The following is a 27,706-nucleotide window of genomic DNA, read 5'->3' as shown; positions in this document are numbered from 1 at the left end:
ACTGTCACCGCTCCCTCCGCTCGCCCCGAGCCCCCGCTTTGCCCCCGGTTCCTCCGAGCCCCACCCGGTTCCCCGCCCGCCCCCGGCGCCGCTGCCGCCCCCGGAGCCCCCCGGGACTCACCGGCCCGACCCCGCCTCAGCCCAGCCCGGCCGCTCCCACACCGGAACCGCCTCAGCGCGCGACACCTCACTTCCGCCCGGACAGCGCCACCCGGCTGTCCGGGGGGAGACTGGGGGGGGTTCACTATCTTCCTGCTCTCCACACCTCGCTGTCCAGGGCAGCTCCTCCCCTACAGAGATCCTGAGGAGCCTCCTCGTCCTCCCTCGCACGGGGGTTGTGAGGGGCTGTGACGCTCCTAAAACCTGAACCACTGGGCTCCCCCCCTGCACGCCTGCGCTTGGTACGCTCCGAGCGGCCCCGCAGCCGGCGCGGGGTGGGCGGGGACGCCCAGGGTCCCGTGGCTCGCGCTCATTGGCCAGGCGCGGCGGGGCTCGGCCAATCAGAAAAATCCCCCTCGCGACGCCGCTGGGCCGCCGGCTGTTGCTAAGGGAGGGGCGGCGCGGGCGAGGGGAGCGGCGCCCTGAGCTCCGCGGGGCCGCCCAGCCCGAGCCGGGTTTGTTCCTCTCCCCGTTTCACCCCCGGTGCTTCGCGGCCGCAGCGCCTTCCCCGATCCCTTCCCTGCACAAACCCCTCACAAACCGCCCTCCCTTCACACTTCTCCCTCATGGCCCTCAGCCAATCAGCGACGCCTCCTTTGCGCGCCTCATCTCTGATTAGCTGATACCGCATAAACTGGGAGAGCGTGGCTTAGTCAATATCTGCCTTCTGATTGGTTGGAGGCCTGACCTGGCGGCCTATAGGAGGCGGGCCTCGGGAAGGGGAGGGGCTAAGGTCGCTGAGGCGAGGAAAAAGGGGCGGGAAGGCGCCGGAGCTCTTGAGGGGATTTTGCTGCTTTTTCCTCTTTTGGCAGCAGAAAATCAATTTAGTACCTTAGATTTTACTAAAATATAGCGAAGAATGGCTTAAACTTCAGAGAAGCCTTTAGTCCTGCGGCATGAGTGAGCCAGAGAGGTACGAGACCGAGTTTAAACCTGGGCTCACTCTGAGCTTTGGGAGTTAAACGCTTGCTGTGGTTTTGGGGGATTTAGGGATTTTTGGGCATTAAAAAGGGTTGGGGTTGGGGGTTTTGGGGGTCACTTGGAGCTTTAAGTTAAATGGGTTAAATGCTAATTCTTGTTCTGGGGGTCATTGAGGTACCCTCAAACTGGGTAAAGACCTCACATTCAGATCCCCCAATCCAGGCGGTTTCCTCCAAAATTCTTTTTTTTTATTGTTTTCTCCTCTCCAAGAAGCCACTGTGGTGCAGATGTTCCTCTCCAGGCTCTCTGACAAGGTCAGTCCAACCAAAGTCACCTTTTATTTTATTTCTTTTCAATAAAACAGCCTTTTTGCCTGAATTGAGTTATTTTTTTTACCTAAACTTGATGCTTTTCCCCCATTTTGCAGGACCTGGCCATGGCACCGCTGGCTACAGACAAGCGATACAACCCCCTGCCCTGTGAGTCCTTAATTAGGGCTTTAACAAGCCCTGCCTTAATTAGTGCCCTAACACCTTCCTAACCAAGTAGGGTCTTAATGGTGCCCCCAGTAATTGATTGGGGGTCCCTAATGAAGCCCCTGTAATGAACTGGGGGGAGTTAATGAAGCAGGGGGTTCTCAGGATATTCTTGCTAATGAATTGGGGGTGCTAATTAAGCAATGGCTTCATTAATGAAGTAGGAAACCCTAATTAAACTCAAGGTGGTCAAACCCTAAGAGTCCTCCTCCAATCCCATTCCCAAATTGCTGCGGATTTACCCAAAATCCCCAAATCCCATGACCCAAAATCCCACCTAAAATCCCCAAATCCCATTACCCAAAATCTCTGATTCCCACCCAAAATCCCTCAATCCCATGACCCAAAATCCCCGATTCCCACCCAAAACCAACCCTGGGATAACCCTGAAAGCCCAGGCAGGGCCAGGGCAAAGAAATCCTCAAAATTGAGGATTTTACAGCGACTTTGGACCCCATTTCCCTTTTATTTTGGGTGGAATCTGGGCCCTTTTGGTGGAAATTTGCCCTTTTTGTTTGACCCCAAATTGGGCCCTTTTTTCTTATTTTTGCCCCTAAATTTGGCCCCTTTTTGCTTTTGGCCCAGAATTGGGCTGTTCTTTTTTTTAATTTTGCCCCTAAACTTGGCCTTTTTCTTGGTTTTGTTCCAAAATTGCCTTTTTTGTGCTTTTGGCCCAAACCCCCTGGAATTGGGGCTGCTCCACACCCAATTTGGGGTAAAACCCCCTGGAATTGGGGCTGTGCCACACCCTCAGTGCCTTTTCTTTGGTTTTTTACCCACCAATTTTGGGGTTTTTTAACCCAACCCTCATTTTTGCTCACAAGTTTCTCTTTCCTGTTTAACTACTGGTTTGGGGTGATATATTCTCAGTTTTATTCTATTTCCGTTTTATTTCTCACCCAAACCCTTCAAAATGTTCATTTTCTCCCGACGCCCCTCCTGCCTCCCCATTTTTGGGGGAGAGATGTAGAAAATGGGGGGAAAATGTAGAAAATGGGTAACACATAATAAAAAATGCCTAATTTTGGTTTGGTGGGTTTTTTTTCAGGGGGGAAAAATGGTGAAAATGAAGAAGGGGAGTGGGATGTGACTTGGGGGGAGGGGGGTCCGTGGTGAGTGTGTCACAGCCGTGGTGAGTGTGTCACACGTGTCACCCTAACAGATGTCCATCTCCCCCTTGTCCCCCCATGTCCCCCATTCCCCACCCCTCCCAATGTCCCCCCCAATTCCTGCCCCTGCCCAGCTCCCCAATGTCCCCCCCATGTCCATCTCCCTCTTCTCCCCCGTCCCACCCTGATGTCCCCCCTAAATGTCCCTCCCAATTTCTCCCGTTCCAACCCCCTCCAATGTCCCACCCCTGCCCACTCCCCAGCGTCCCCCCCGTGTCCATCTCCCCCCTTGTCCCTCCAATGTCCCCCCAATAATTCCTGCCCCTGCCCCACCCCCAATGTCCCCCTCGTGTCCATCTCCCCCTTGTCCCTCCAATGTCCCACCCCTGCCCACCTCCCCCAGCGTCCCCCCTGTGTCCATCTCCCCCTTGTCCCTCCAATGTCCCCCCAATAATTCCTCCCCCTGCCCACCCCCAATGTCCCCCCAGTGCCCCCCCACAGCTTCCAATGCCTCCCCAAGTCCTCCCCCTGCCCACCCCCAATGTCCCCCTCGTGTCCATCTCCCTCTTGTCCCCCACAATGTCCCCCCGGTTCTCACTCCTGCCAATGTCCCCCCCCAGTTCCTGCCCCTGTCCAACCCCACCAATGTCCCCCCCGTGTCCATCTCCCTCTTGCCCCCCCAATGTCCCCACCAATTCCTGCCCACTCCCAATGTCCCCCACTGTGTGCTACCCCTGCCCACGCCCCCAATGTCCCCCCGTGTCCCTCTCCCTCCTGTCCCCCAATGTCCCCCTCACGCCCAGCCCCACCCACTCCCCTCCCCCCCTCCAATGCGGTGAACACCCCGCAGGATCCCAAACCCCCAAAATCACCCCAAAACCCCCCAAAACCTCCCGAGCCCTCCCCACCCCCTCGCGGGAGCGGCGCAGGGAGGAGCCTCGGCCCGGGGGGGCAGGGCGGGGGCGGCCTCGCCTTCCTGCTCGGGCAACTTGGGGTGACAAATTTCGCTTTTTGCCGCCGCTTTTACCCCCCAAAAACAAAGCGGCGACCCGGGAGCGCCGCCCCCCGCAGCAGAGCGAGGTACGGAGCGGGGACAGGGAGGGGACAGGCGGTGACACAGCGGGAGCACCTCCAGCCCCCATTACACAACTCGGGAACGGGCAAAACCCCGCGGATCGGGCAAAAATCACCCCCGGCGCCTCCTGCCTTCCATTCCCGCAGCCGGGAAATGGGGGGGCTCCCCCTCACCGCACCCCCCGAGCCGCGGTTTGGCCAAAAAAGGAATTTTGGGGTGCTGGGGAATGGGGGTGTTGGTGTTTTTCCCGGAACTTTGGTGGTTTTTGCATTTTGGGGTTTTAATTTTTATCAGGTGGTGGGGCAGGAGGGGGAGCTGAGCTCCTGCGGGCCCCCAAAACGGGGTGAAACGAGGCTGTTCCTGCCAACTGCACCCCAAAAACGTACGTGGGGAGGGGGCGAGGGGGGCACAGGGAACTGGGGGGGGTGGGACTCCCCCTCACCCCCCATTTTGAGGTGAATTTCTGCATTTTTGGGGCACAACCCCTGAGTTTGGGGGTCCCTGACCCTTGGGTTTTGGGGTGACAGGTGACAGAACCCCCCGTGTTCGGCCTCATTTTGGGGGTGACGCTGCTGCCACCCCTGTCACGGCTCTGTTACTCCTTGGTGGCACTAATTAGCGTTTAATTAACATGCCTGGTGGTTAATTAAGCACCCCAATGCTTAATGAGCTCCCCAGGGCTCGAGGAAGGCCCTCGGGCCACACCTGCGGCCCCGCCTCAACCTGCAGGACCAGTTTGGGGCACTTTGCCCCGGTTTGCTCAGCCTCGGGGCTGTCCCGAGCCGGATTGTCAGGAGTTCACTCTGCCAGGGCCATTCTGGGGTGAAACCCCGGATTTGGGGTCTCTGTGACCTTCCCTGCCCCTGGAATTGCTGCTTTTTACCCTGGAACAGCGTCGCTCTCATCTCACCAAAATTGTCCCAATTTCCTCCAACTGACATGGGCAGGGCTTCAAATCTGGGGAAAACCCCAAATTTCCCCCCCAAAAACCCCAAATCCCCCAATTTCCCCCCAAACCCCCATCCCCATGTGGATCCCCCCCCTTTTTTCCCATTTTTCCCCGGATCCCAAGGACATTTTTTCTGTTTCACCCCCAAATCCCCCATCCCCACCCCCCATTTTTCCCCAAATCCTAAGCACATTTTCCCAGTTTCACCCCCAAAAACTCCAAATTCTCCCCAAACTCCCCATCCCTGTGCAGACCCAAATCAAAAGTGTGTTTTTCCTATTTCATCCCAAAAACCCCAAATTCCCCCAAACCCCATCCCCATGCAGACCACCCCATTTTTCCCATTTACCCCTAATCCAAAGCACATTTTTCCTGTTTCACCCCCAAAAACCCCCAGTTCTCTCCAAAACCCAAATTCCCCCATCCCTGTGCAAACCACACGTCTTACCCCTGTTTATCCCCCAAATCCCAAGTGCATTTTCCCTGGTTCACCCCAAAATTCCCCGCAGAATCCCCATTTTTCCCATTATCCCCATATCCCAAGCACATTTTTCCTGTTTCACCCCAAGAACCCCAAATTCCTCCCCAAGAACCCCAAATCTCCCCAAACCCCCATCCCCATGCAGGCCCCATTTGCCCCCAATCCCCATCTCCTTTCCTCGCTGTTTTCCCCATGCAGACCCCCCCATCCAAAGCACATTTTTCCAGTTTCACCCCAAATCCCTCCCCAAATCCATCCTAAACCTCCCATTTTTCCCCATTTTTCCCCAAATCCAAAGCACATTTTTCCAGTTTCACCCCAAATCCCTCCCAAACCCCCCAATTTCCCCCATTTTTCCCCCCAGTCCCCATCTCTCCCCTCTGTCCCCAGGCCATGGCGGAGCCCCCGGTGGTGCCGGTGTTCTGCACCGGGGTCTCGGCTCAGGTGCGGCGCCAGCGCGCCAAGGAGCTGGGGCTGGGCCGGCACGACAACGCCGTGCGGTACCTGGGGCAGGACTACGGGCAGCTGCTGCAGGTGAGAGTGAAAATATCCCCAAAATGCAGAAAAATCCCCAAAACAGAAATGTCAAATGTACATCTTACCTGGGGCAGGACTACGGGCAGCTGCTGCAGGTGAGAGTGAAAATATCCCCAAAAATTAAATCCATTTTGGGTAAAACATAACCTGGGGCAGGACTACGGGCAGCTGCTGCAGGTGAGAGTGAAAATATCCCCAGACATTAAATCCATTTTGGGTAAAACATAACCTGGGGCAGGACTACGGGCGCTGCTGCAGGTGAGACACAGAAAATCCCCAAATGCAGAAAAAATCCCCAAAACAGAAATGTGAAATGTACATCTTACCTGGGCCAGGACTTCGGGCAGCTGCTGCAGGTGAGACAGAGAATATCCCCAATATCAGAAAAAATCCCCAAAACAGAAATCCATTTTGAGTAAAATATTACTGGGGCAGGACTTTGGGCAGCTGCTGCAGGTGAGAGTGAAAATCCCCAAAGCAGAAATCCATTTTGAGTAAAATGTACATCTTAGCTGGGCCAGGACTTTGAGCAGGTGAGACACAGTGAAAATCCCCAAAACACAAATCCGTTTTCATTGAGTCAAATGTACATCTGAAGTCTGTAAGGCCCGGGCTAAAGAGAAAACTGCGCCAATGAAAGAGGTAAGGGAGAGACAAGAGGAGATAAAACACACCGGCTTTCCAACTTCCACAAAGTTATGGAATTATTTTTCTTTTTCTTTTTCTCCCCAAATCCAGGAGTGCCGCAGCTCCGGGACGCTGTTCCAGGACCCCTCGTTCCCCCCGGCCGCCTCCTCGCTGGGTTCCGCGAGCTGGGCCCCGGCTCCTCCAAAACCCGCGGCGTGCAGTGGAAGAGGCCCACGGTGAGCCTGCTCCCTTCGTTTCACTCCAGAATACATTTTTGTTCAGAAACGGTGATGTTGTTTCCAAGCATGCACATTCAGTTCCTGAAAACGCTGTCTAGGAGGTGAATCTAGCAACGTAATAAAAAGAAGCGACAAAACAAACAAAAACCATCTAACCAACCCCAAGTTCTCAAGTTTGTCTTCCAAAACATCAGTCTTGAACAAAAATTTCTACTTCTAATGTTAGTGAGAATTGTGCTAAGGGGGAATTATTTCAAACTGAAAGAAAATAATTTTTTCTGGTTGGTATTAGAATGAAAATTCTTTAGCAGAAGGGTGGTGAGGCCCTGGCACAGGTTGTCCATCCTCACCAAAACGCCGTGGTTTTCTCAATTGTCCAAAATTATCTCAAATGATCTCAAATTTTGGGGTTTTCCCTCCTGCAGGAGCTGTGCCCGCGGCCGCAGTTCATCGTGGACGGCGCCACACGCACCGACATCTGCCAGGGAGCGCTGGGTGAGGGATCCTCCTGTCTGTCTGTCCTTCTTGGGCCCAAACCTGTGGGGATTTGGGATCTCTCTGTGTCCTTCTCTGCCCCTGGAATTGCTGCTTTTTACCCCAGAATTCAACTCGCCAAAATTCCTCCAACCCGACACGGGCAGGACTCCGAATCTGGGGGAAACTCCAAATTCCTCCCCCAAACACCCCAAATTGTACCCCAAAACACCCCAAATTCCACCCCAAACACCCCATCCACGTGCAGAACATCTCAATCCTGTTTTTCCCCCAAATCCCGAGCACATTTTTCCAGTTTGACCCCCAAAACCCCCCCAAACCCCCATCCCCATGCAAAACACCCATTCCCCCATTTTTCCCCCAAATCCCAGGTGTGTTTTTCCTATTTCACCCCAAAAAACCCCAAATCCTCTCCAAAAACCCCAAATTCTCTCCCAAAAACCCCATCCCCATGCAGACAACCTGTCCCCCTCATCTTCCCCCAAATCCAAGCACATTTTTCCAATTTCACCCCAAAAAAAACCCCCAAATTCTCACCCCAAAACCCCCAATCCCTGTCTCAGTCCTTCTGTCCTCCTTTGCCCCAGATCTGTGGGGTTTGGGGATGGTTTTGCCTGGAATTTGGTGGTTTCTGGTCATGCCCAGGTGACTGCTGGCTGCTGGCGGCCATCGCCTCGCTGACGCTCACGAGACGCTCCTGCACCGCGTGGTGCCGCACGGGCAGAGCTTCCAGCAGGGCTACGCCGGCATCTTCCACTTCCAGGTCAGCAAAGCCCAGCCTCGGGCCTCCCCTCTGCCATTTTGGGTGCAAATCCCAGCCTTTTGGGGCTCCTTGCACCATTCCAGGTCAGCAAAACCTGGCCTCGGGCCTCCCCTCTGCCATTTTGGGTGCAAATTCCCAGCATTTTGGGGCTCCCTGCACCATTCCAGGTCAGCAAAACCCGGCCTTGGGGCTCCCCTCTGCCATTTTGGGTGCAGATCCCAACGTTTTGGGCTCCCAGAATCACTTCCAGCAAATCCCACCCTTGGGGCTCCCCTCTGCCATTTTGGGTGCAAATCCCAACATTTTGGGGCTCCCACCATCACTTCAGGGCTCTTCTTGTCGTTCTGAGAGGCTCCCATACATTTCTGGGGGCTTTCTTCACCTTTTTAGGCCTCCCCTTGACCGTTCAAGGGGATCCCCACACTTTTGGGGCTCCACTCTGTAATTTTGGGGTGACCCCCAGCATTTCTAGGATTCTCTCCACCATTTTGGTCACACCCCAATTTTGAGAAGATCCCCCAGTACTTTTCCCACCCAGTTCCTCATGTCCCACTCTCTGTGATAACTCCACTTCCCCGCTGCCCTGTGGGACCCCAAACCGAGCGTTTTTCCCCAAAATCTCCTTCCCTGCACAAACCTGGGGGTTCCCCATCCTCGTCCCCCCCCAGATCTGGCAGTTTGGCGAGTGGCTGGACGTGGTGGTGGACGATTTCCTGCCCACCAAGGACGGCAAGCTGCTCTTCGTGCACTCGGCCGAGGGCTCCGAGTTCTGGAGCGCGCTGCTGGAAAAGGCCTACGCCAAGTACGGTCCCCTCCCCGCTCCTCCCCGCGCCCGTTTTGGGGCAAAAACCCCCAAAAACCGTCCTGGATGGCACGCAGGGTGAACGGCTGCTACGAGGCTCTGTCGGGCGGCAGCACCTCCGAGGGCTTCGAGGATTTCACGGGCGGCGTCACCGAGTGGTTCGACCTGCGCCGGCCGCCGGCCGACCTCTACCAGATCATCCTCAAGGCGCTGGAGCGCGGCTCGCTGCTCGGCTGCTCCATCGACGTGAGCCATCCCGGGTGTTTTGGGGCAAAATCTGCGGGATTTGGGGTTGTTCCCTGGGTAACGCCGCGGTGGCTCCTCGCAGATAACGAGCGCCTTCGACATGGAGGCCGTGACCTTCAAGAAGCTGGTGAAGGGCCACGCCTACTCGGTGACCGGCGCCAAGCAGGTGAGGCTGGGCACCAGTTTGGGTGGAAAACGGTGGATTTTGGGTGGCGCGGCCCTGACGGCGCCGTCCGCAGATCCCGTACCGCGGGCAGGCCCTGGAGCTCATCCGGATGCGCAACCCCTGGGGAGAGGTGGAGTGGACGGGCGCCTGGAGCGACGGGTGAGGCTGAGGCTTCGTCAGCGCCAGGCTCGTTAGCATTAACGACCCCGGGCCACGCTGACCCTGCTGTCCCGCAGCTCGGCCGAGTGGCACGCGGTGGAGCCGGCGCTGCGCCAGCAGCTCATGGTCAAGATGGAGGACGGCGAGTTCTGGTAGGAGAACTCCAGCGCAAACCCCTTTTCCCGCCCGTTCCGCGATGGGAAACGAGCTCAGGCTCTCCCTGCAGGATGTCCTTCCGGGATTTCCTGCGGGAATTCACCCGCCTGGAGATCTGCAACCTCACGCCGGACGCGCTGCAGTCGCGCAAGTTCCGCAAGTGGAACACGCGGCTCTACGACGGGACGTGGCGGCGCGGCAGCACCGCCGGCGGCTGCCGCAACTACCCCGGTAGGCGCCGGGGGGCGGCGCCGGGCCCGCGGGGCCGGGCGCCCGCTGAGCCCCCTCTGCCCCCTCTGCAGCCACGTTCTGGATCAACCCCCAGTTCAAGATCCAGCTGGACGAGGTGGACGACGACAGGGACGAGGACGGCGGGCGCGAGCCGGGCTGCAGCTTCCTGCTGGCGCTGATGCAGAAGCACCGGCGCCGCGAGCGCCGCTACGGCAAGGACATGGAGACCATTGGGTTCGCTGTCTATGAGGTAACGGGATTGGCTGGGGTCAACCGGCCTTGACTGGGGTTAACCACCATTGACTACAGTCAACCACCATCAACTGTGGTCAACCACCATCAATTGGGGTCAACCACTATCAACTGGGGTTAACCAACATCAGCTGGGGCCAACCGGCCTTGTGTGGGGTCACCCAACGTTGATTGTGGTCAACCAGCATCAACTGGGGTCTGCCAGCCTTGACTGGGGTCAACTGGGATCAGCTGGCATTAATTGGGGTCAATTAGAGTCAACTGGGGTCTCTTGGCATCAACTGGGGCCAACCAGCATGACCTGGCTTCAACTGGTTTCAGCTGGTGTCACCAATGGTCCGTTGGGGCCAACCAGCCTTGACTGGGGTCAACCACCATCAACTGGCATTAACTGGGGTCAAACAGGGCCACCAATGGTCCATCGGGGTCAACTGGCATTAACTGGGGCCACCTGGGCTCACCTGGTGTCACCTGTCACCAACCGAGGTCCCTTGTCTCCTCACAGGTCCCTCCCGAGGTGGGTTCCGTGCGCTGTTGGTGCTGTTTCGGCACATTCTGCCCCCGGGGGTGTTTTTGGGGCCGTTTTTGGGGCCGTTCTGGAGCTTTTCCCCCCCCCGGTGCCCGCAGTACGTGGGGAGGTCGGGCGTGCACCTCAAGCGCGAGTTCTTCCTGGCCAACGCGTCGCGCGCGCGCGCTCCGAGCAGTTCATCAACCTGCGCGAGGTGAGCACGCGCTTCCGCCTGCCGCCCGGCGAGTACATCGTGGTGCCCTCCACCTTCGAGCCCAACAAGGAGGGCGACTTCGTGCTCCGCGTCTTTTCCGAGAAGAAAGCCGGCACCGAGTAAGCGACGTCGCCGCCGCAGCGCCGGTACCGAGCGCCGCGCCCGCGCGCTCAGCCCGCGCTGTGTCTGTGTGTCTGTCTGTCTGTCCGCAGGGAGATGGACGACAAGATCCAGGCCACGCTGCCCGATGAGGTCAGCTGGGGACAGGGGGATGGGGTGGTGGGGCTGTTCCCAAAATGGCCGATCCTTCCCCCGGGGTGGTTCCCAAAATGGCCGCTTGGGCGGTTCCCAAAATGGCCGATCCTTCCCCCGGGGCGGTTCCCAAAATGGCCGCTTTGGGCGGTTCCCAAAATGGCCTATTTTTCCCCCAGAAAGTGCTGAGGGAGAGCGAGATCGATGAGAACTTCAAGCAGCTCTTCAAGCAGCTGGCGGGGCCGGTAAGGGAGCGGTGGTGATTGGCTGTGAGCTCAGGGGTTGGTGGTGATGTCATTGGGTGATGATGATGTCATTGATTGGCCATGATGTCATTGGTTAGCGATGACATTTGTTGGTTATGATGTCATTGGTTGGCTGTGACATCATTGATTGTAAATAACATAACATTGGTTAGCCATGATATCATTGGTTGTCTGTGCTGTCATTGGTTAGTAATGACATAATTGTTGGTGATGATGTCATTGGTTGGCTGTGATGTTATGTGTTGGGAGTGATGTAATTGGTACATTATTGATTGGCCATGATGTCATTGGTTGGTAATAACATCATTGGTCAGCAATGACGTCACTTGGTGATGATGTCATTAGTTAGCTGTGGTGTTATTGGTTAGCAGTGATGTCATTGGTTGGCCATGACATTATTGGTTTGCCATGATGTCATTGGTGTGCCATGACATCATTGGTTTGCAATAATATCATTGTTGGTAATGATGTCATACCCCCACTGTGATGTTATTGATTAGCAGTGATGTCATTGTTTATCAATTACATCATTGTTTGGCCATTACCTCATTGGTTGGCCATGACATCACTGGTTGCCAATGACATCACCGGTTGCTGATGATGTCACTGCGCATCGGTGACACCATGGCCGCCGCGTGTCCCCTCGCCAGGACCTGGAGATCAGCGTCACCAGAGCTGCAGACCATCCTCAACCGCATCATCGCCAAACGTGAGCTGGGACTTGGGGAGTTCCACCCCGCTTAACCCCGCCCCGCTCATTAACATCTCATTAACATCTCATTAACCCCCAAACTCCCGATTGCAGACAAAGACCTGCGCACCAAGGGCTTCAGCCTGGAATCCTGCCGGAGCATGGTGAACCTCATGGACGTATCCTGAGCAGGGGGATACTGGGGGGGCTTTAGGGGGACCCCTGTGACCCTCTTTCCTTAACCCCCCCCCCCCGGGACCCGGGACCCCCCCTTTTCTGAACCCCCCTGTGACCCCCTTTCCCCCGGGACCCCCCTTTCCTTAACCCCATCCCCAGAAAGGACGGAATGGGAAGCTGGGGCTGGTGGAGTTCAACGTGCTCTGGAACCGCATCCGCAACTACCTGGTGGGTCTGGGGGCTCCTGGGGGGGCTTTGGGGGTCTGGCTCATGGGGGATCCCCATTTTGGGGGGATTTTGGGGTCTCTGTCCTCATGGGAAACACCCATTTGGGGCTTTTGGAGTCTCTCTCGTGGGTGTCCCCCATTTTGGGGTCTGTCTCATGGGTGACCCCCATTTTGGGGGGATTTTGGGGTGTTTTGGGTGACCCCTGTTCCTTTGGGGGTAAACTGGGGGTGTTTTGGGTAACCCTTGCTCCTCTAGGGGGGTATTTTGGGTACATTGGGGTATTTTGGGTGACCCTTGTTCCTTTGGGGGGGCACTTTAGGGTCCATTTGGGGGTGTTTGAGTAACCCCTGTTTCTTTGGGAGGATTTTAGGGTACATGAGGGTGTTTTGGGGGTGATTTTGGGGTACCTTTGAGGTATTTTGGTGTAACCCCTGTTCCTTTGGGGTGCATTTGGGATATTTTGGGTAACCCCTGCTCCTCTGGGGGGCTCCTCCTGCCAGAGCATCTTCCGCAAGTTTGACCTGGACAAGTCGGGCTCCATCAGTGCCTACGAGCTGCGCCTGGCGCTGGAGCTGCAGGTGACCCCAAACCCCCCCAGGAGCCCCCAGGACCCCTCCCCTGCCCAGAGCCCCCCGGTGACCCCCGGGCTGTCCCCTCCTGTCGCAGGGTACCGGCTGAACAAGAGGCTGCACGAGCTGCTCATCACGCGCTACGCCGAGCCCGACCTGGCGCTGGACTTCGACAGCTTCGTCTGCTGCCTCGTGCGCCTGGAGACCATGTTCCGTGAGCGCCCCATCATCCGTCCCAAACCGTCCCAAAGGATCCCAAACCCTCCCTCTCACACCGCTCTGAGTGATCCCAAATAATCCATCCCACACAATCCCAAATGATCCCAAACCATCCCTCCCATGCAGCCCTGAGTGATCCCAAATGATCCCAAATGATCCTTCCTACCCAATCCCGAATCATCCCAGCCACGCTTTTCCCTCACAAATGGAACTTTACAGAATCCCAACGCCTTTCCCTCCCCTCAGGGTTTTTCCAAGCCATGGACGTGGACCAGGACGGCGTCGTCACCTTCGACCTGCTGCAGGTACTGGGGGAGCTCAAGGCCTTCCTCCTCCTCTTCCTCATTCTCTTGCTTTTCCCTGTTTTCTTCGCCCTCTCTTCCTCTCCTTCCTCCCTCACCCTCCTCCTCGTTCTCCCCAGTGGCTCCAGCTCACCATGTTCGCCTGACCGGACTCTCCAAGTGCCTTCCACGACCCCGCGCCAGTTTCTCCCATTTTTTGGCTTTTTTCAGCAGAAAAGGCTGGATGGGGGGGTGGGGTGGGGGTCACACGGGACCCCCCCCAGCTTTGCCAAAGCTCCCGTCCCTCCCTCACCTCACGCTCGGCCCTTTTGGGGCAAATCCTCTGGATTTTGGTGCCTCCTGTGCTGACGGAGCCCCGGCCGTCGTCCTTTGCTTCAGGGATCTGCTGCCCCCGGGTGCCAGCAAATGACTTTTTTATTGTATAAATTAAAAATGAGATAAAAACCAAAGAAAAAAAAAGTTATTTAAGTCAAAACTCTTTTCTGGCAGTTCTTTCTCCCCCTCAGGGCAGAGGGTGAGGGCTTTTTGAAGTGCTGCAAAGTAACGGGGTTAGGGGTTGTCTTGGAGTTATAGATCACATATTTGGGGTTATATTCATATATTTTTGGGATATTTTGGTGGTTGTGACTTAAAACCCGGGGGTGTCTCCTGGGCGGGGGGTGCAGGACGAGGCTGCCGTGACTCGGAGGGGATGAGGGGCCGGGCAGGGAGGGGACCCCGGACCTGGAGCAGAATCCCCGGGACAGGTGTGACCCCCGGGCCCGAGCAGGGTCCCCCGTAGCCGGTTCCACCCCTCAGACCCGGACAGGATCCCCGAATCCCGGTTCCACCCCTCAGACCCGGACAGGATCCCCGATTCCCGGTTCCGCGCCCCATTCTCGTTCCGCCCCTCAGGCCCGGCCCCGCCCCCTCAGCGCTCTGAGGGCGCGAATTTTCCCGCCCTTTTTTCCTCCCGCCCTTTTCCCCACCCACCCCCCCATGGGCGGTGCTTGGAGCACGCCGGTTCCGTCCCTTCTCCCGCCCATCGCTCGCCCATTGGTCCGTTCTGTCTAAATTTGCGTGACCACGCCCTTTATCCCGCCTTCGCCACGCCCTTTTCCCCTTATACGGCTTGGCCACGCCCTTCCCCTCACGGAGCCGCGCCCGCGCGGTTTGAGCGCGGCCATGGCGGAGCCGGGGATGGAGCCGGAGCTGGAAGCGGAGCGGGGCCCGGAGGCGGTGACGGCCGAGGCGGTGCTGAGGGAGCTGCGGCTCTTCGAGCTGAGCTGCGAGGGCGAGGAAGTGCCCGACAAGCGTGAGTGCTCCGGGGGACGCGGCCTGAGGGGGGAGATGGGGGGGCTTCGGGAGGAGGAAGGGGTTTGGGAGGGTCAGGGGAGTCGTGAGGGTTTATTTGGTTCATGGGTGCTGTTGTGGGGATGAGTGGGTTTTGGGACCTGCCGGGTTGGGGGGGCACAGAGAATTGAGGGGCTGACTGGGAGATACCCAAACATTTTGAGGGGGATCTCAGTGGAATTTAGGACCCCCCTGACCCCCATTTCTCCCCTCAGTGGTGGAGCTGTGTCTCAGCCACGGGCTGGGCCCGGTGGCCTTGGCCAACGAGCTGCTGGCCTTTGTCACCAGCAAGGACCTGGACCTGCAGCTCACCCCCGAGGGCCTGGTCGCCTTCGAGCACGAGGTGGGGGTCCCCAATTGCCCCCTTTGATCCCCCAAAGCCCCCAGGCTGGCGGGGAGCACTCACCCCGTGCCTGCCCTGCCCCTCCAGGTGCTGGCCAAGCGCGGCAGCCGCGGGCGGCGCGGGAGGGACGAGCGCCGGGGGCTGCTCCATGATATCCACTCGCTGCAGGGGCTGTATCCTCACTGCCGAGGGGATCCTGGGGGTGTCCTGAAATCCTGAGGGGATCCTGAGGGGATCCTGAGGTTATCCTCATGGCCTGAGGGGATCCTGAGGGTATTCCAACACCCTGAGGGGATCCTGGGGATATTCCAACATCCTGAGGGGATCCTGGGGTTATTCCAATATTCCTGAGGGGTTCCTGAGGAGATCCTGAAATCCTGAGGAGATCCCGAGGTTATCCCAAAATCCTGAGGATATCTCAGGGATATTCCAACATCCTGAAGAGATCCCGTGCTTATCCCCACATCCTGAGCAGATCTGGGGGCTCTGGCAGAAACTGGGCCCCCTGATCTGTCCCACATCCCCAGGGGGAGCCTGGTAGTAGCAGGAATTCTCAGATTTAGGGTTTCACCCCAAACCTGGAGTGTTTTCACCCCTTAACAACCCCAGCCTGGATGAGGAGCAGGAGGACGAGCTGCTGGACGCCTACACCACCCCATCCAAGGTGAGAATCACCCGAATCTGTGGGATTTCCCCTAAATCCACCCTGTAAAGATAATTTTTGTGTTTTTGTTCCCTCAGGGCTCCCACAAACGCAGCAATTCCACCCCTGAGACCCCCCAGGCCAAGCGGGCGCCGCCGTCCCGCAGCCCCTTGGGGCTCTTCTCCCCCGGCAGCTTCTCCCCAAGGTCAGTGGGGCTCCTGAATCCCCTCTGCTCCCCCTGTTCCTCCCTCCTGAATCCCCTCTGCTCCCCCTGTTCCTCCTTCCTGAATCCCCTCTGCTCCCCCTGTTCCTCCTCCTTTCCCCTGAAATCCCAATTCCTTGTGGGAGTGGAATTGGGACATTTTAGCTCTGTGAATCTGGGGGAAACTCTTAAATCCACACTGAACTCCTTGCAATTACAAGGCCTTTAAAGCTCCAAACATTTAATTTCAAAGCCTCATGAATCAACTCAAATCGCTAAATTCCCTCTGCTCACACATCAGGGAGTTCACCCCCCTCAAGCTCCATTTTGTGCTCACAATGGGGACAACAAAAAGGAGAAAAACCCCAAACCCAAACAGGGATAACAAAAGGGAGGAAAGCCCTGGAATTTCAGGGTGGGACACCCCCATCCCTGCCTGACCCCTGTGTTTGTGTCTCCTGTCCCCACAGCGTGACCCCCTCCCAGAAATACTCGTCCAGGACAGGCCGGGGTGAGGCCGTGGCCGCGTTCGGGGCCGTGCAGGGCCAGGCCTGGCTGGGCACTGCTGGTGGCACTGCTGGTGGCACCGCTGGTGGCACAGCTGGCACTGGCAGCACCGGTGTCACCGTCAGAGCCTTCGGCAGCCCCGAGCAGCTCCTGAGCCAGCCCTACAGGTTCATGTTCCAGAAGCTTCTGGATGTCAGGGAAGGTGGGCAGGGGCACACGGGGGGGGGGACATTGGGGTCACCCCGAGCTCGGGAGGGGCCAGGGGGTGTTTGCTGACCCCAGGACACTGGGTCAGGGGTCATTTGCTGACCCCGGTGTCCCCCCCAGCGCTGGCCGAGCGGGTTGAGGAGCTCGGGGAGGTTCTGCGGAGGCACCACGGCCTGGAGGGGTTCAGCTCGGCCGTGATCCCGGCACAGGTGAGAGCCCGGGGCCCTTTTGGGGTGAATCTCCCCCATTTTGTGTTAAACTTTCCCATTTTGTGTTGAATTCTCCCCATTTGTGTTAAACTTTCCCATTTTGTGTTAAACTTTCCCATTTTGTGTGGAGTTCTCCCCATTTTGCCCCCCAGGAGCCGGTGACGGTGCTGGGCACCATCAGCTGTGACGGCAACGGGAAGCTGAACCCCAAATCCGTGCTGCTGGTGGGGGACAGGGAGCACTCAGGGGGGGCCCAGGTACCCCTGGACCTGTCTGAGCTTCCAGAATATTCCCTGTTCCCAGGCCAGGTCAGCCTGTGGGGGGGGAATCCCATTTTCCCAAATCCCACCCTTTTAACCCCAAATTCCTGCCCCTTTTCCCCAATTCCTGCCCCTTTTCCCCCATTCTTCCCCAATTCCTACCTTTTATCCCCAATTCCTGCCCCTTTTCCCAATTCCTGCCCCTTTTCCCAATTCCTGCCCCTTTTCCCCATTTTATCCCCAATTCCTGCCCCATTTTTCCCTCAATTTTCCCCCCTTTTTTCCCCCATTCCCACCCTTTGTTCCCAATTTCCCCCTTTTTTCCCCCAATCCCAGGTCGTGGCCCTGGAAGGCACCAACCCCACGGGCAGGAGGATGGTGGTGACCAAAATCTACGAGGTGACCCCAAATTTGGGGGAAATTGGGAAATTCGGGGCGGGGCTGGGGAGGATTTAGGGTGGGTTTGGGACAATTGGGGTGGATTCGGGGAATTTGGGGTGGAATTTGAAGATTTGGGGTTGATTTGGGGCATTTGGGGTGGAATTGGGGTGAAATTGGGACATTTGGGGTGGAATTGGAGTGGAATTGGAGGATTTGGGGTGGATTTGGGGTGGAATTGGAGGATTTGGGGTGGATTTGGGGGATTTGGGGTGGAATTGGAGGATTTGGGGTGGATTTGGGGGATTTGGGGTGGATTTGGGGCATTTGGGGTGGAACTGGGGAGGATTTAGGACATTTGGGGTGGAATTGGAGGATTTGGGGTGGATTTGGGGCATTTGGGGTGGAACTGGGGAGGATTTAGGACATTTGGGGTGGAATTGGGGTGAAATTGGGACATTTGGGATGGAATTGGAGGATTTGGGGTGGATTTGGGGCACTTTTGGCCATTTCCCACAGGGGGTCCCTCTGCCCTTCCACACCCCCACGGAGCCCATGCCAGGTGAGCCCCAAATCCCCATTTCTGACCCCAAACCCCCATTTCTGACCCCAAACCCCCACATTTTGCCCCAAAACCCGGGTTTCCGCAGAGGCGCGGCGGGTGCTGGTGGCCTGCGGTCCCTTCACGCCCTCGGACGGCGCCGCCTTCGAGCCCCTGCGGGACCTGCTGGGGGTGCTGAGCAGGGAGCGGCCCGACCTCTGCATCCTGGTGGGTAATTAGCGCTAATTAATAACGAGTTTTAATTAACTTCATCGTTATTGGCACCATCCTGAACCCCTGACCCTGACCCTGCAGCCTTGAAATCCTCCAAACCCTTCAACATTCACATTCAAATCCCATTTGTGACCCTAAAATCCCGTTAATGAACCCCAAAAATCCCATTAATGAACCCCAAAAATCCTGTTTCTGAACCCCAAAAATCCCATTAATGAACCCCAAAAATCCTATTTCTGAACTCCAAAAATCCCCTTTTTCCACAGTTTGGGCCCTTCCTGGATGCCAAGCACGAGCAGGTGGAGGTGAGGATGGAACCCCACAATCCCCCCAAATCCCCCCCAATCCCTGCGGCTCTGGGGAGAACCAAACCCCAAAAATGGGAAATTTTTCTAATCTGGGCAGCACCAAATCCCAAAATCCCCCAAATTGTTCAAATATTTTGATTTCCCCCCATTTTAGAGCTGCCAGCTCCTGAGCCCCTTCTCGGACGTGTTCAGGCTCTGCCTCAGGACCATCATCGAGGGCACCAGGAGGTGCGGAGGGAACAGAATCCCCAAATTCCTCATTCCCGTGGGGGTTTTCCCTAAATCCCCGCTTTTCACCCCAAAATCCCCGCTTTTCACCCCAAAATCCCTGTTTTTCTCCCCAAGATCCCATCATTTTTCCCCAAATCCCCCGTTTTTTAACCCCAAATCTCTCTCATTTTCCCCTTTTCCCCCCAGCTCAGGCTGCCAGCTGGTTCTGGTGCCCTCCCTCAGGGATATCTGTCACCATACTGACCACAGACCCAGCCCCAAAATCCCCATTTTTCACCCCAAAAATCCCCAATTTTTTCCCCAAATCCCCGTTTTTCACCCCAAATCTCTGTTTTCCCCCCAGCTCAGGCTGCCAGCTGGTTCTGGTGCCCTCTCTCAGGGATGTCTCTCACCTGCCCGTGTACCCTCAGCCGCCCTTCGCCTTCCCGGAGCTGCCCAAGGAGGACAGAGCGGTACCGACCCAAAATCCCCATTTTCCACCCCAAATCCCCATTTTCCACCCCAAATCCCCATTTTCCACCCCAAAAATTCCCATTTTCCACCCCAAAATTCCCATTTTTCACCCCAAAAATTCCCAATTTTTACCCCAAAATTCCCATTTTCCACCCCAAAAATGAATTCCCCAATGTTCCCCATCCCCCCAGCTGGGATTTGGGCTGAAATTCCATTTTTTTTTTACAAAAATTCGGGATAATTCGAATTGTGGAGCTCCCAATCTCCTCCCAGCCCTTTTTGGGTTCAAATTCTTTCATTTAATGAGTTTTCTCCCTTTCCTGCAGAAAATCCAGCTCAGCCCTGGGGGTTTGGGGAACATTTTGGGGATTTAGGAAAATTTGATGGGGTTGGGGTGATTCGGGGCCAATTTGGGGCTTTTCAGAGCAGATTTGGGGCATTTCAGGGGGATTTTGGGTGTTCTGGGGTGGCTTTTGGGGCATTCTGGGGTCCTTTGGACTGTCCTGGTGTCCATCCCGTGTGTCCGTGTGTCCATGCCGTGTGTGTCCATCTGTCCGTCCCCGTGTCCGTCTGTCCAGCGGGTGCTGCTGCTGCCCGAGCCCTGCACTCTGGACGTTGATCTGTGTGTCCGTGTGTCCATCCCATGTGTGTCCGTGTGTCCATCCCGTGTCCAGCGGGTGCTGCTGCTGCCCGAGCCCTGCACTCTGGACGTTGATCTGTGTGTCCATCCCATGTGTGTCCATCTGTCCATCCCATGTGTGTCCATCTGTCCATCCCATGTGTGTCCGTGTGTCCATCCCGTGTCCAGCGGGTGCTGCTGCTGCCCGAGCCCTGCACTCTGGACGTTGATCTGTGTGTCCATCCCATGTGTGTCCATCTGTCCATCCCATGTGTGTCCGTGTGTCCATCCCGTGTCCAGCGGGTGCTGCTGCTGCCCGAGCCCTGCACTCTGGACGTCGACGGCGTCGTGTTCGGCCTCAGCTCCACCGACCTCCTGCTGCACCTGGGGGCTGAGGAGATCTGCAGGTGCCTCTCGCAAAACGTTCATCCTTTTCTAACCTTTTTCCCCTTTTTTTACCCTTTTTTCCCCCCTTTTTTTTAACCTCTTTTTCCCCGTTTTTTAACTTTTTTCCCTTTTTTTTATCTTCCCCCCCCCTTTTTTTTAACCTTTCTTCCCCTTTTCCCCCTTTTTTAAACCTTTTCCCCTTTTTTTAACCTTTTTCCCTTTTTTTAAGCCTTTTTCCCTTCTCATTCAACCTTTCCTCCCCTTTCTTTACTCTGCCCCCTTCTTTATCATTTTTTCCCCCTTTTCTCCTCTTCCTTTTCTCTCTTCCCTTCCCTCCCAAATCTCCTCTCTCACCCCATTTTCCTCTCCCATTTTCCCCTTTTTTTTTCCCATCCCTTTTTTCCCATTTCCTCCCTTTTCTCACCCATTCTCTCCCTTTCCTCCCCAGCTCCTCCGGGCCCTCCGATCGCTTCTCTCGGATCCTGCGGCACGTCCTGACCCAGCGCAGGTGGGGACCCCCCAAAAATCCCATTTTTCCTCCCCAAAACCCCTCTTTTATCCCAAAAACCCCCATTTTTCTCCCCAGTTTTTACCCACTGTACCTGCCCCCCTAGGGGCTCCCCCTGCACCTCGAGGCTCTGAGCCCAAAATCCCTATTTTTCCCTAAATCCCCATTTTCCCCCAGTTTTTACCCGCTGTACCCGCCCCCCTAGGGGCTCCCCCTGCACCTCGAGGCTCTGAGCCCCAAAATCCCCGTTTTTCCCTAAATCCCCATTTTTCCCCCAGTTTTTACCCGCTGTACCCGCCCCCCGAGGGGCTCCCCCTGCACCTCGAGGCTCTGAGCCCCAAAATCCCCGTTTTTCCCCAAAACCCCCATTTTTCCCCAGTTTTTACCCGCTGTACCCGCCCCCCGAGGGGCTCCCCCTGCACCTCGAGGCTCTGGGCGCCTTCGTGGCGCTGCCGGTGACCCCGGACGTGCTGGTGACGCCCTCGGAGCTCCGGTTCTTCATCAAGGTGGGACCTGAGGGACCCCCTGGGACCCCCCAATGACCCCTGAGATCCTCTGAGACCCCTGGGAGCCCCCATTGTCCCCTGAGACCCCTTGAGAGACCCCTGAGAGACCCCCGGGGGGAATTCCAGCAGGAAACCCCACGGGAAGGGCCGGGATCGGGGATGGGGGATCCCAAATCTCCTGGACTGGGGGGGATTTTGGGGTTTGGGTCGGCTGGGGGGGGGTCCCAGATCCTCTGTATTCATGGATTTTTACTCCCCTGCTGTCCCTTGTCCCCCTGTCCCCATCCCTGACCCTGTCTGTCCCTGTCCCCCTGTCCCTGTCCCCATCTCTGTCCCCTTTTCCCTGTCCCCATCCCTGACCCTGTCTGTCCCTGTCCCCATCCCTGACCCTGTCTGTCCCTGTCCCTTTTCCCTGTCCCTGTCTGTCCCTGTCCCCCTGTCCCCATCTCTGTCTCCTGTCCCCATCCCTGTCCCCTTTTCCCTGTCCCCATCCCCATCCGTATTTTCTGTCCCTTGTCCCCATTCCTGTCCCCATCCCTCCCTGTCCCCGTTCCCTGTCCCCTGTCCCTGTTCCCATCCCCGTCCCCCTGTCCGTGTCCGTGTGTCCGTCAGGACGTGCTGGGCTGTGTCTGCATCAACCCCGGGCGTTTGACCAAGGGCCAGGCCGGGGGCACCTACGGGCGGCTGCTGCTGCGGAGGGACGGACACGGGGACAGAACCACGGACGGACGCGGGGACAGAACCACGGACGGACACGGGGACAGAACCACGGACGGATGCGGGGACGGAACCACGGACAGACCTGGGGACAGACACGGGGACAGAACGATGGACAGACACGGGGACAGAACGATGGACAGACACGGGGACATTCCCGGGGCCGCCCCCCGGATCAGCCCCTGCGTGGCCGCCCAGGTCGTGCGGATCTGAGCTGCAGCTCTGCCCCTTCCCAAACAGGGCTGTGGAACTGGGGTGAAACTGCTGGAACTGGGGTTGAGACTCCTGGAATTGGGTTAAAACTCCTGGAATTCTGGTTAAAACTCTTGGAACTGGGGCTGAAACTCCTGGAATTGGGGTTGAGACTCCCGGAATTGGGGTGAAACTCCTGGATTTGGGGTTGAGACTCCTGGAATTGGGGCTAAGATTCCTGAAATTTGAGCTGAAATCCTGGAATTGGGGTTAAACTCCTGGAATTGGGGTTTAAATGCCTGGAATTCCTGTTAAAACTCCTGGAATTCCGGTTAATATTCCTGGAATTCTGGTTAAATGCCCCAAAATCGTTCTGCCCGTGGAGGATTTCCCCAGGAGAATTTGGGATCCGGGAATTTGGGATTCAGGAATTTGGGTGTGGGACCCTCCCTGTCCTGGGGTCACCCCTTGCCTTTGGTGGCCTCATTAGGGGACTTGGGGTTTAATTAATCCCAAACCAATTAATTAATTACGGATTCCTGGTGCTGCTGCAGGTCCGGCTTTGACCTTTTTCCCACATTTTTTACCCCAAATTTGTGATGATGAAGGTGAAAATTAATTAAAGTTTCTGCCTGTCCTGGTGTGGTTTCCTGAGGTAAATCCAGGGGGGGATTTTGGGGTAAAACCTGGGAAAATTGGGGCTGGGGAGGGAAATTCTCCTTATGATTCCAGAGTGGGGCTGGGATTTAACCAAAAATCTCCTTTTTCTCCCCAAATATCCCCATGGAGCAGTTGGGGAGTGCTGAGGTCACCTCTGAGTTCCTGCTCTGCTCTGTGCCCAATTCCAGCACTTCTCACCCCAAACCAAATCCAGATTTTCCAACATCCATGAAATTCTATTTTCTTCCCGTTTCCATCTTTATTTCCATTTTTATTTCCATTATTTATTTTTTATTTTTTTTTAAACAAATGGAGCAGAACCCAAATTTCCTCCCAGATTTCCCCTTGGGTTCTTCTCCCCCAGCCTCGATTTCCCTTGGAAAAATCCAATTTTATTTTATTTTATTTTATTTTATTTTATTTGGGCTTTAATTCGGGAATTCCTGAAGGTTTTGGGGCAGGGCAGGGATCCGATCCCGCTGGGATTTTCCGGGTTTAATTTTTGGGGAGAGGCCGAGGGAGCTCCGGGAATTCCCGGGGAGGGAAGCGAGGCCGGGCTGGGGCCGCGCCGGGACCGATCCCAAATCCTGATCCCCAATCCTGATCCCAAATCCCGGTCCCCCATCCTGGGTCCCCAATCCGCATCCTGGGCCCGATCCTGAATTCCAGCCCAGATCCCAAATCCCGATCCCAAATCCTGATCCCCAATCCCGATCCCCAATCCGGATCCCAAATCCCGATCCCCAATCCGGATCCTGGCCCCGATCCTGAATTCCAGCCCAGATCCCAAATCCCGATTCCCAATTCCAGCCCCGGTCCCAAATCCTGGCCCCAATCCCAAATCTGGATCCTGATCCCGGCCCCGATCCCGAATCCCAAATCCTGATCCCGGATCCCGATCCCGGGCTCCGCAGGTGCCACCACCGGGAATTTGGGAAGGAAGAGGAAGAGGAAAGAGGAAAGGAAAGGAAAGGAAAATATTTCCTCTCGATGCCGGGGGCAGAGCCTTTCCCCTTTCCCCTCGGAGCCCTCCCGGCCGCGCTCGGCGCTGTCGCGTCCCGCATTCCCCGCCCGCATTTAAAGGGACAGCAGCGATTCCTTCCTTTGATCCGGGAGGAAAGAGCGGAACCTTCCCCAGGGCCCCCGCGCTCTCCGCATCCCGGCTTGGTTAACACGGCGCTTCATTAGCACGGCGCTTCATTAGCACGGCGCTTCATTAACACGGCGCTTCATTAAAACAGCGGTTCATTGGAGCCCCCCGGCTCCGCCCGCTCCCGGCTTAGAGCAGCGCCCGGCGGAGCCTCGGAACGGAGCCGGAACGGCCCCTGGATCCCCGGAACAGCCCCCGGATCTCCGGAACGGCCCCTGGATCCCCGGAACGGCCCCTGGATCCCCGGAATAGCTCCTGGATCTCCGGAATAGCTCCTGGATCTCCGGAATAGCTCCTGGGTCCCTGGAATAGCTCCAGGAACCGCCCCTGGATCCCTGGAATAGCCCCAGAACGGGCCCTGGATCCCCCGAATAGCTCCTGGACCCTCGGAACAGCTCCAGAACAGCCCCCGGATCCCTGGAACAGCCCAGGAACCGCCCCTGGATCCGCCTCGGAGCGGCCTCTGAACCCCGGGATAACCCCGGGAGCGGCCCCCGGATCTCTGGAACAGCCCCGGGAGCCCCGGAACGGCCTCGGAGCCCCGGAACCGCCTCGGAACCGCCCCGGAACGGCCCCAGAACGGCCCCGGAGCCCCGGAACGGCCCCTGGATCTCTGGAACAGCCCCTGGAGCAGCCCCGGATCCCCAGAACGGCCCCGGAGCCCCGGAACGGCCCCTGGATCTCTGGAACAGCCCCCGGATCCCCGCAGCAGCCCCGGTCCCGCCTCGGCGCTTTCCGGGCGTTCTTTCTTGCGAATCCTGGATTTCCGAACCCCTGAATTTCTGAAACCCCGGATTTCCCAATCCCTGGATTTCCAAATCTCCGGATCCCTGAAGCCCCGAGTTCCCAAACCGCTGGATTTCTGAATTCCCAGATTTCTGAATAATGGATTACTGAACTCCCGGATTTCCCGAACCCCCGAATCTCCTGAATTCCCGGATCTCCAAAGCCCGGATTTTCGAACCCCTGGATTTTCTGAACCCCTGGATTTCCGCACCCCTGGATTTCCAAATTCCCGGATTTCCGAACCCACGGATTCCTGAATTTCCGCACCCCTGGATTTCCTGAATTCCCAGATCTCCGCATTTCCGAGGAGTGTCCGGGATCCGAGCGGACTCCGACCCCAGCCCGGCCCCGCGGCCGCCGCTTCTCCTTCTCCCGAATTTTGGCTTTTCCCGGATTTTGGGCTCTCTTTTCCCGAATTTCGCCTTTTCCCGCGGATTTTCCGTCGCCGGGAGGGCTCCGGGTGTGGCCGAGGCCGGGATTCCTCCCTCCCTCCCTTCCTTCCTCCCTTCCCTCCTCATCCTCCGGGGCTGTCCCGGCTCGGGATTTCCCTGTCCCTGGCATGGAATTGTCAGCGCTGCGCTGCCCCCGGGCCGCCGCCGCCGCTGGATCCCCCAGGTGAGCCGGGATCGGGGAATCCACCCCTGCTTTTAATCGATTTAAATCAATTTAAATCAATTTTAATTGATTTTAACCAATTAATTACCAGTTTCAATCCATTTTAACCAATTTTAACCTATTCATTCCTGGTTTAATCGATTTTAACCAACTAATTCCCCAGTTTTAATCAATTTTAATCAATTTTAATTAATTTTAATTGATTTTAACCAATTAATTCCCAGTTTCAATCAATTTTAACCAATTTTAACCAATTCATTCCTGGTTTTAATCGATTTTAACCAACTCTAGCCGATTCATTTCCTGGTTTTAATCAATTTTAACCAATGTTAACAATTCATTCCTGGTTTTAATCGATTTTATTAACAATTATTCCCAGTTTTAATCAATTTTAATGAGTCTCAACCAATTTTAACCAATTAATTCCCGGTTTTAATCGATTTAAATCAATTTTAACCAATTAGTTCCTGGTTTTTATCGACTTTAACCAATTCTAATCAATTTTAACCAATTCATTCCTGGTTTTAATCGATTTAACCAGTCCCGGCTTTTTCCTGGGCCCAAAATGGGCAGGAAATTGGAATTTTTATGGGAAAAGTAAAAATGTTGAGGTGCTGAAGGTCAAGGGGCTGAAATTGGGCAGAAATTTCCAAAACCGGGTGAAATTTCCAGGCTGGGAGAGGTGAATTGGTGGCAAAGAGGCAAAAAGATCCCGATTTTTCCTGAGCTGAACCTGAATTCCCAAAACCAGGTGAAATTCAAAACCTGGACGTGCTGGAGCCCAAAGTGCTGAAAAGGAGCAAAATTTCCCTGTAATTTACAAAAAACACCCCAAATTCCTCCCAGTCCAACCCCAAAATCCCCAAAAACCGACGGAAATGGAACAGGGTTTCATCTATAGGAGGCAGAGATTGATGGAAAAAAGGAAAAATTCCTGAAATTTTCCTGGGTGGGAATCGAATCTGCTGATCCGGGGCGATTCCAAGGGTCGGAGTCCTGGAGCTCCTCCACTCGGATCCGGGGAAAACATCCCTTTTTTCCTGCTTTTTCCCTTTTTTTTTTTCCTGTAGTTTATCTGGTTTTTTCCTGTTTTTTCCCCTGTTTTTTTCCTGTTTTTCCCTGCTTTTTCCTTGGGGTTTTTTCCCTGTTTTTTCCTTGTTTTTTCCCTGTTTTTTTTTTTTTTCTTGTTTTCTCCCTGCTTTTTCTTTGTTTTTTCCCCTGTTTCTCCTATTTTTTCCCTGCTTTCCTCATTCTGACTCATCCTTTGGGGCCTCCTGGAATTTCAGGGATGGAAACTTCCATAATTTTTTTATTCCTTGGAGCTTTCCCGGCGTTTCCTCCTTTCCCCAGCCCATTTTCCACCTGTTTGGGATTCTCCCTGAGGAGGGGATTTGGGGGGCTGGGATCTTCATCCCTACCATCGTCCTCATCCTCATCATCCTCAGCCCCACCTGGGAATCCACAATTTCCTGCCCTATAATTCCATTTTATTCCCTACAAATCCATTTCTATTCCCTACAAACCCATTTCTAAAAAAAATCAGTTTTTTCCACTTGATTCCCTCCAAATCCATTTCTTTCCCCACAAACCCATTTCTCTGTTCAAATCCACTTTATCCCCTCCAAATCAACTTCTTTCATTTACAAACCCGTTTTCCCCCCTTTTAATTCCTTTTTTCCCCCTTCAAACCCATTTCTATTCCCTCCAAATCCACCCCTTTCCCCCCCACAAAACCCATTCCCCCCCTCTATAATTCCATTTTTTCTCCTCCAAACACATTTCTATTCCCTCCAAATCCACCCTTTTCCCCCCCACAAACCCATTTCCCCCCCAATAATTCCATTTATTCCCCCGTAATTCCATTTTCCCCCACCACAATTCGGTTTTTTTCCCCTCAGCCCCGTTTTTTTCCCTTTAATTTCACTTTTTCCCCCCTCCAGTTCCCCGTTTCCCGGTGCCGATCCCCATTCCCAGGGCAGATTTCCCCGTCCCCGTCCCGCCGCGCGCCGCCGCACCCCTCCCGTCTGTCTGTCCGTCTGTCTGTCCCGCGTTAATCCCGGGATTAGCGGCGCCGCTCGTTCTGCACCGTCAGGGTTGGCCTGAACCCAGGCCGCCGGGCCGGGCCCTGATCCCCGGGATCCACCCGGGATCCTCATCCTGATCCACCCGGGATCCTTTCCCCATTCTCTGGATCCTTTCCCTTCCCTTCCCTTCCCTTCCCTTCCCTTCCCCTTCCCTTCCCTTCCCTTCCCTTCCCTTCCCTTCCCTTCCCCTTTTCCCTTTTCCCCTTTTTCCCTTTTTTTCCCTTTTTTTCCCTCCCTTCCCTTCCCTTTTTTTCCCTTTTTTTTCCCTTTTTCCCTTTTTTCCTTCCTTCCCCTTCCCTTTCCCT

At 55.8% G+C, this 27,706-nt stretch overlaps 2 protein-coding genes across 2 annotated transcripts; both read left to right on the top strand.

The window, feature by feature from the left end:
- The first annotated feature begins 602 nt into the window (after positions 1-602).
- On the top strand, positions 603-13,804 carry CAPN1 (calpain 1). Its single transcript, XM_063182497.1, is given in 29 exon segments — positions 603-1,072; positions 1,351-1,394; positions 1,508-1,559; positions 5,595-5,764; positions 6,506-6,563; positions 6,566-6,630; positions 7,059-7,128; positions 7,774-7,812; positions 7,815-7,891; positions 8,560-8,693; positions 8,771-8,939; positions 9,022-9,105; positions 9,179-9,264; positions 9,342-9,416; positions 9,491-9,651; positions 9,723-9,901; positions 10,409-10,420; positions 10,531-10,587; positions 10,590-10,744; positions 10,838-10,877; positions 11,057-11,122; positions 11,794-11,814; positions 11,816-11,852; positions 11,949-12,013; positions 12,171-12,239; positions 12,740-12,811; positions 12,899-13,022; positions 13,274-13,332; positions 13,449-13,804. Coding segments are annotated over 28 exon segments (2,250 nt in total). The 5' UTR covers positions 603-1,072; positions 1,351-1,367; the 3' UTR covers positions 13,476-13,804.
- A 689-nt stretch (positions 13,805-14,493) lies between these two features.
- On the top strand, positions 14,494-22,747 carry POLA2 (DNA polymerase alpha 2, accessory subunit). The gene is made up of 18 exons (XM_063182502.1): positions 14,494-14,623; positions 14,877-15,004; positions 15,092-15,177; positions 15,614-15,668; positions 15,746-15,852; positions 16,320-16,558; positions 16,684-16,772; positions 16,925-17,080; positions 17,369-17,431; positions 17,930-17,972; positions 18,061-18,179; positions 18,452-18,490; positions 18,648-18,721; positions 19,068-19,176; positions 20,097-20,203; positions 20,632-20,691; positions 21,071-21,197; positions 21,810-22,747. The coding sequence occupies exons 1-18, from the start codon at positions 14,494-14,496 to the stop codon at positions 22,125-22,127; spliced, it is 2,049 nt and encodes a 682-aa protein (XP_063038572.1). The 3' UTR covers positions 22,128-22,747.
- The last annotated feature ends 4,959 nt before the right edge of the window (positions 22,748-27,706 follow it).

Source organism: Melospiza melodia, unplaced genomic scaffold (assembly GCF_035770615.1).
Source record: "Melospiza melodia melodia isolate bMelMel2 unplaced genomic scaffold, bMelMel2.pri scaffold_264, whole genome shotgun sequence".
NCBI lineage: Eukaryota > Metazoa > Chordata > Aves > Passeriformes > Passerellidae > Melospiza > Melospiza melodia.
The sequence above is the reverse complement of the archived record's forward strand: the minus strand, read 5'-3'. Positions and strand labels throughout refer to the sequence as shown.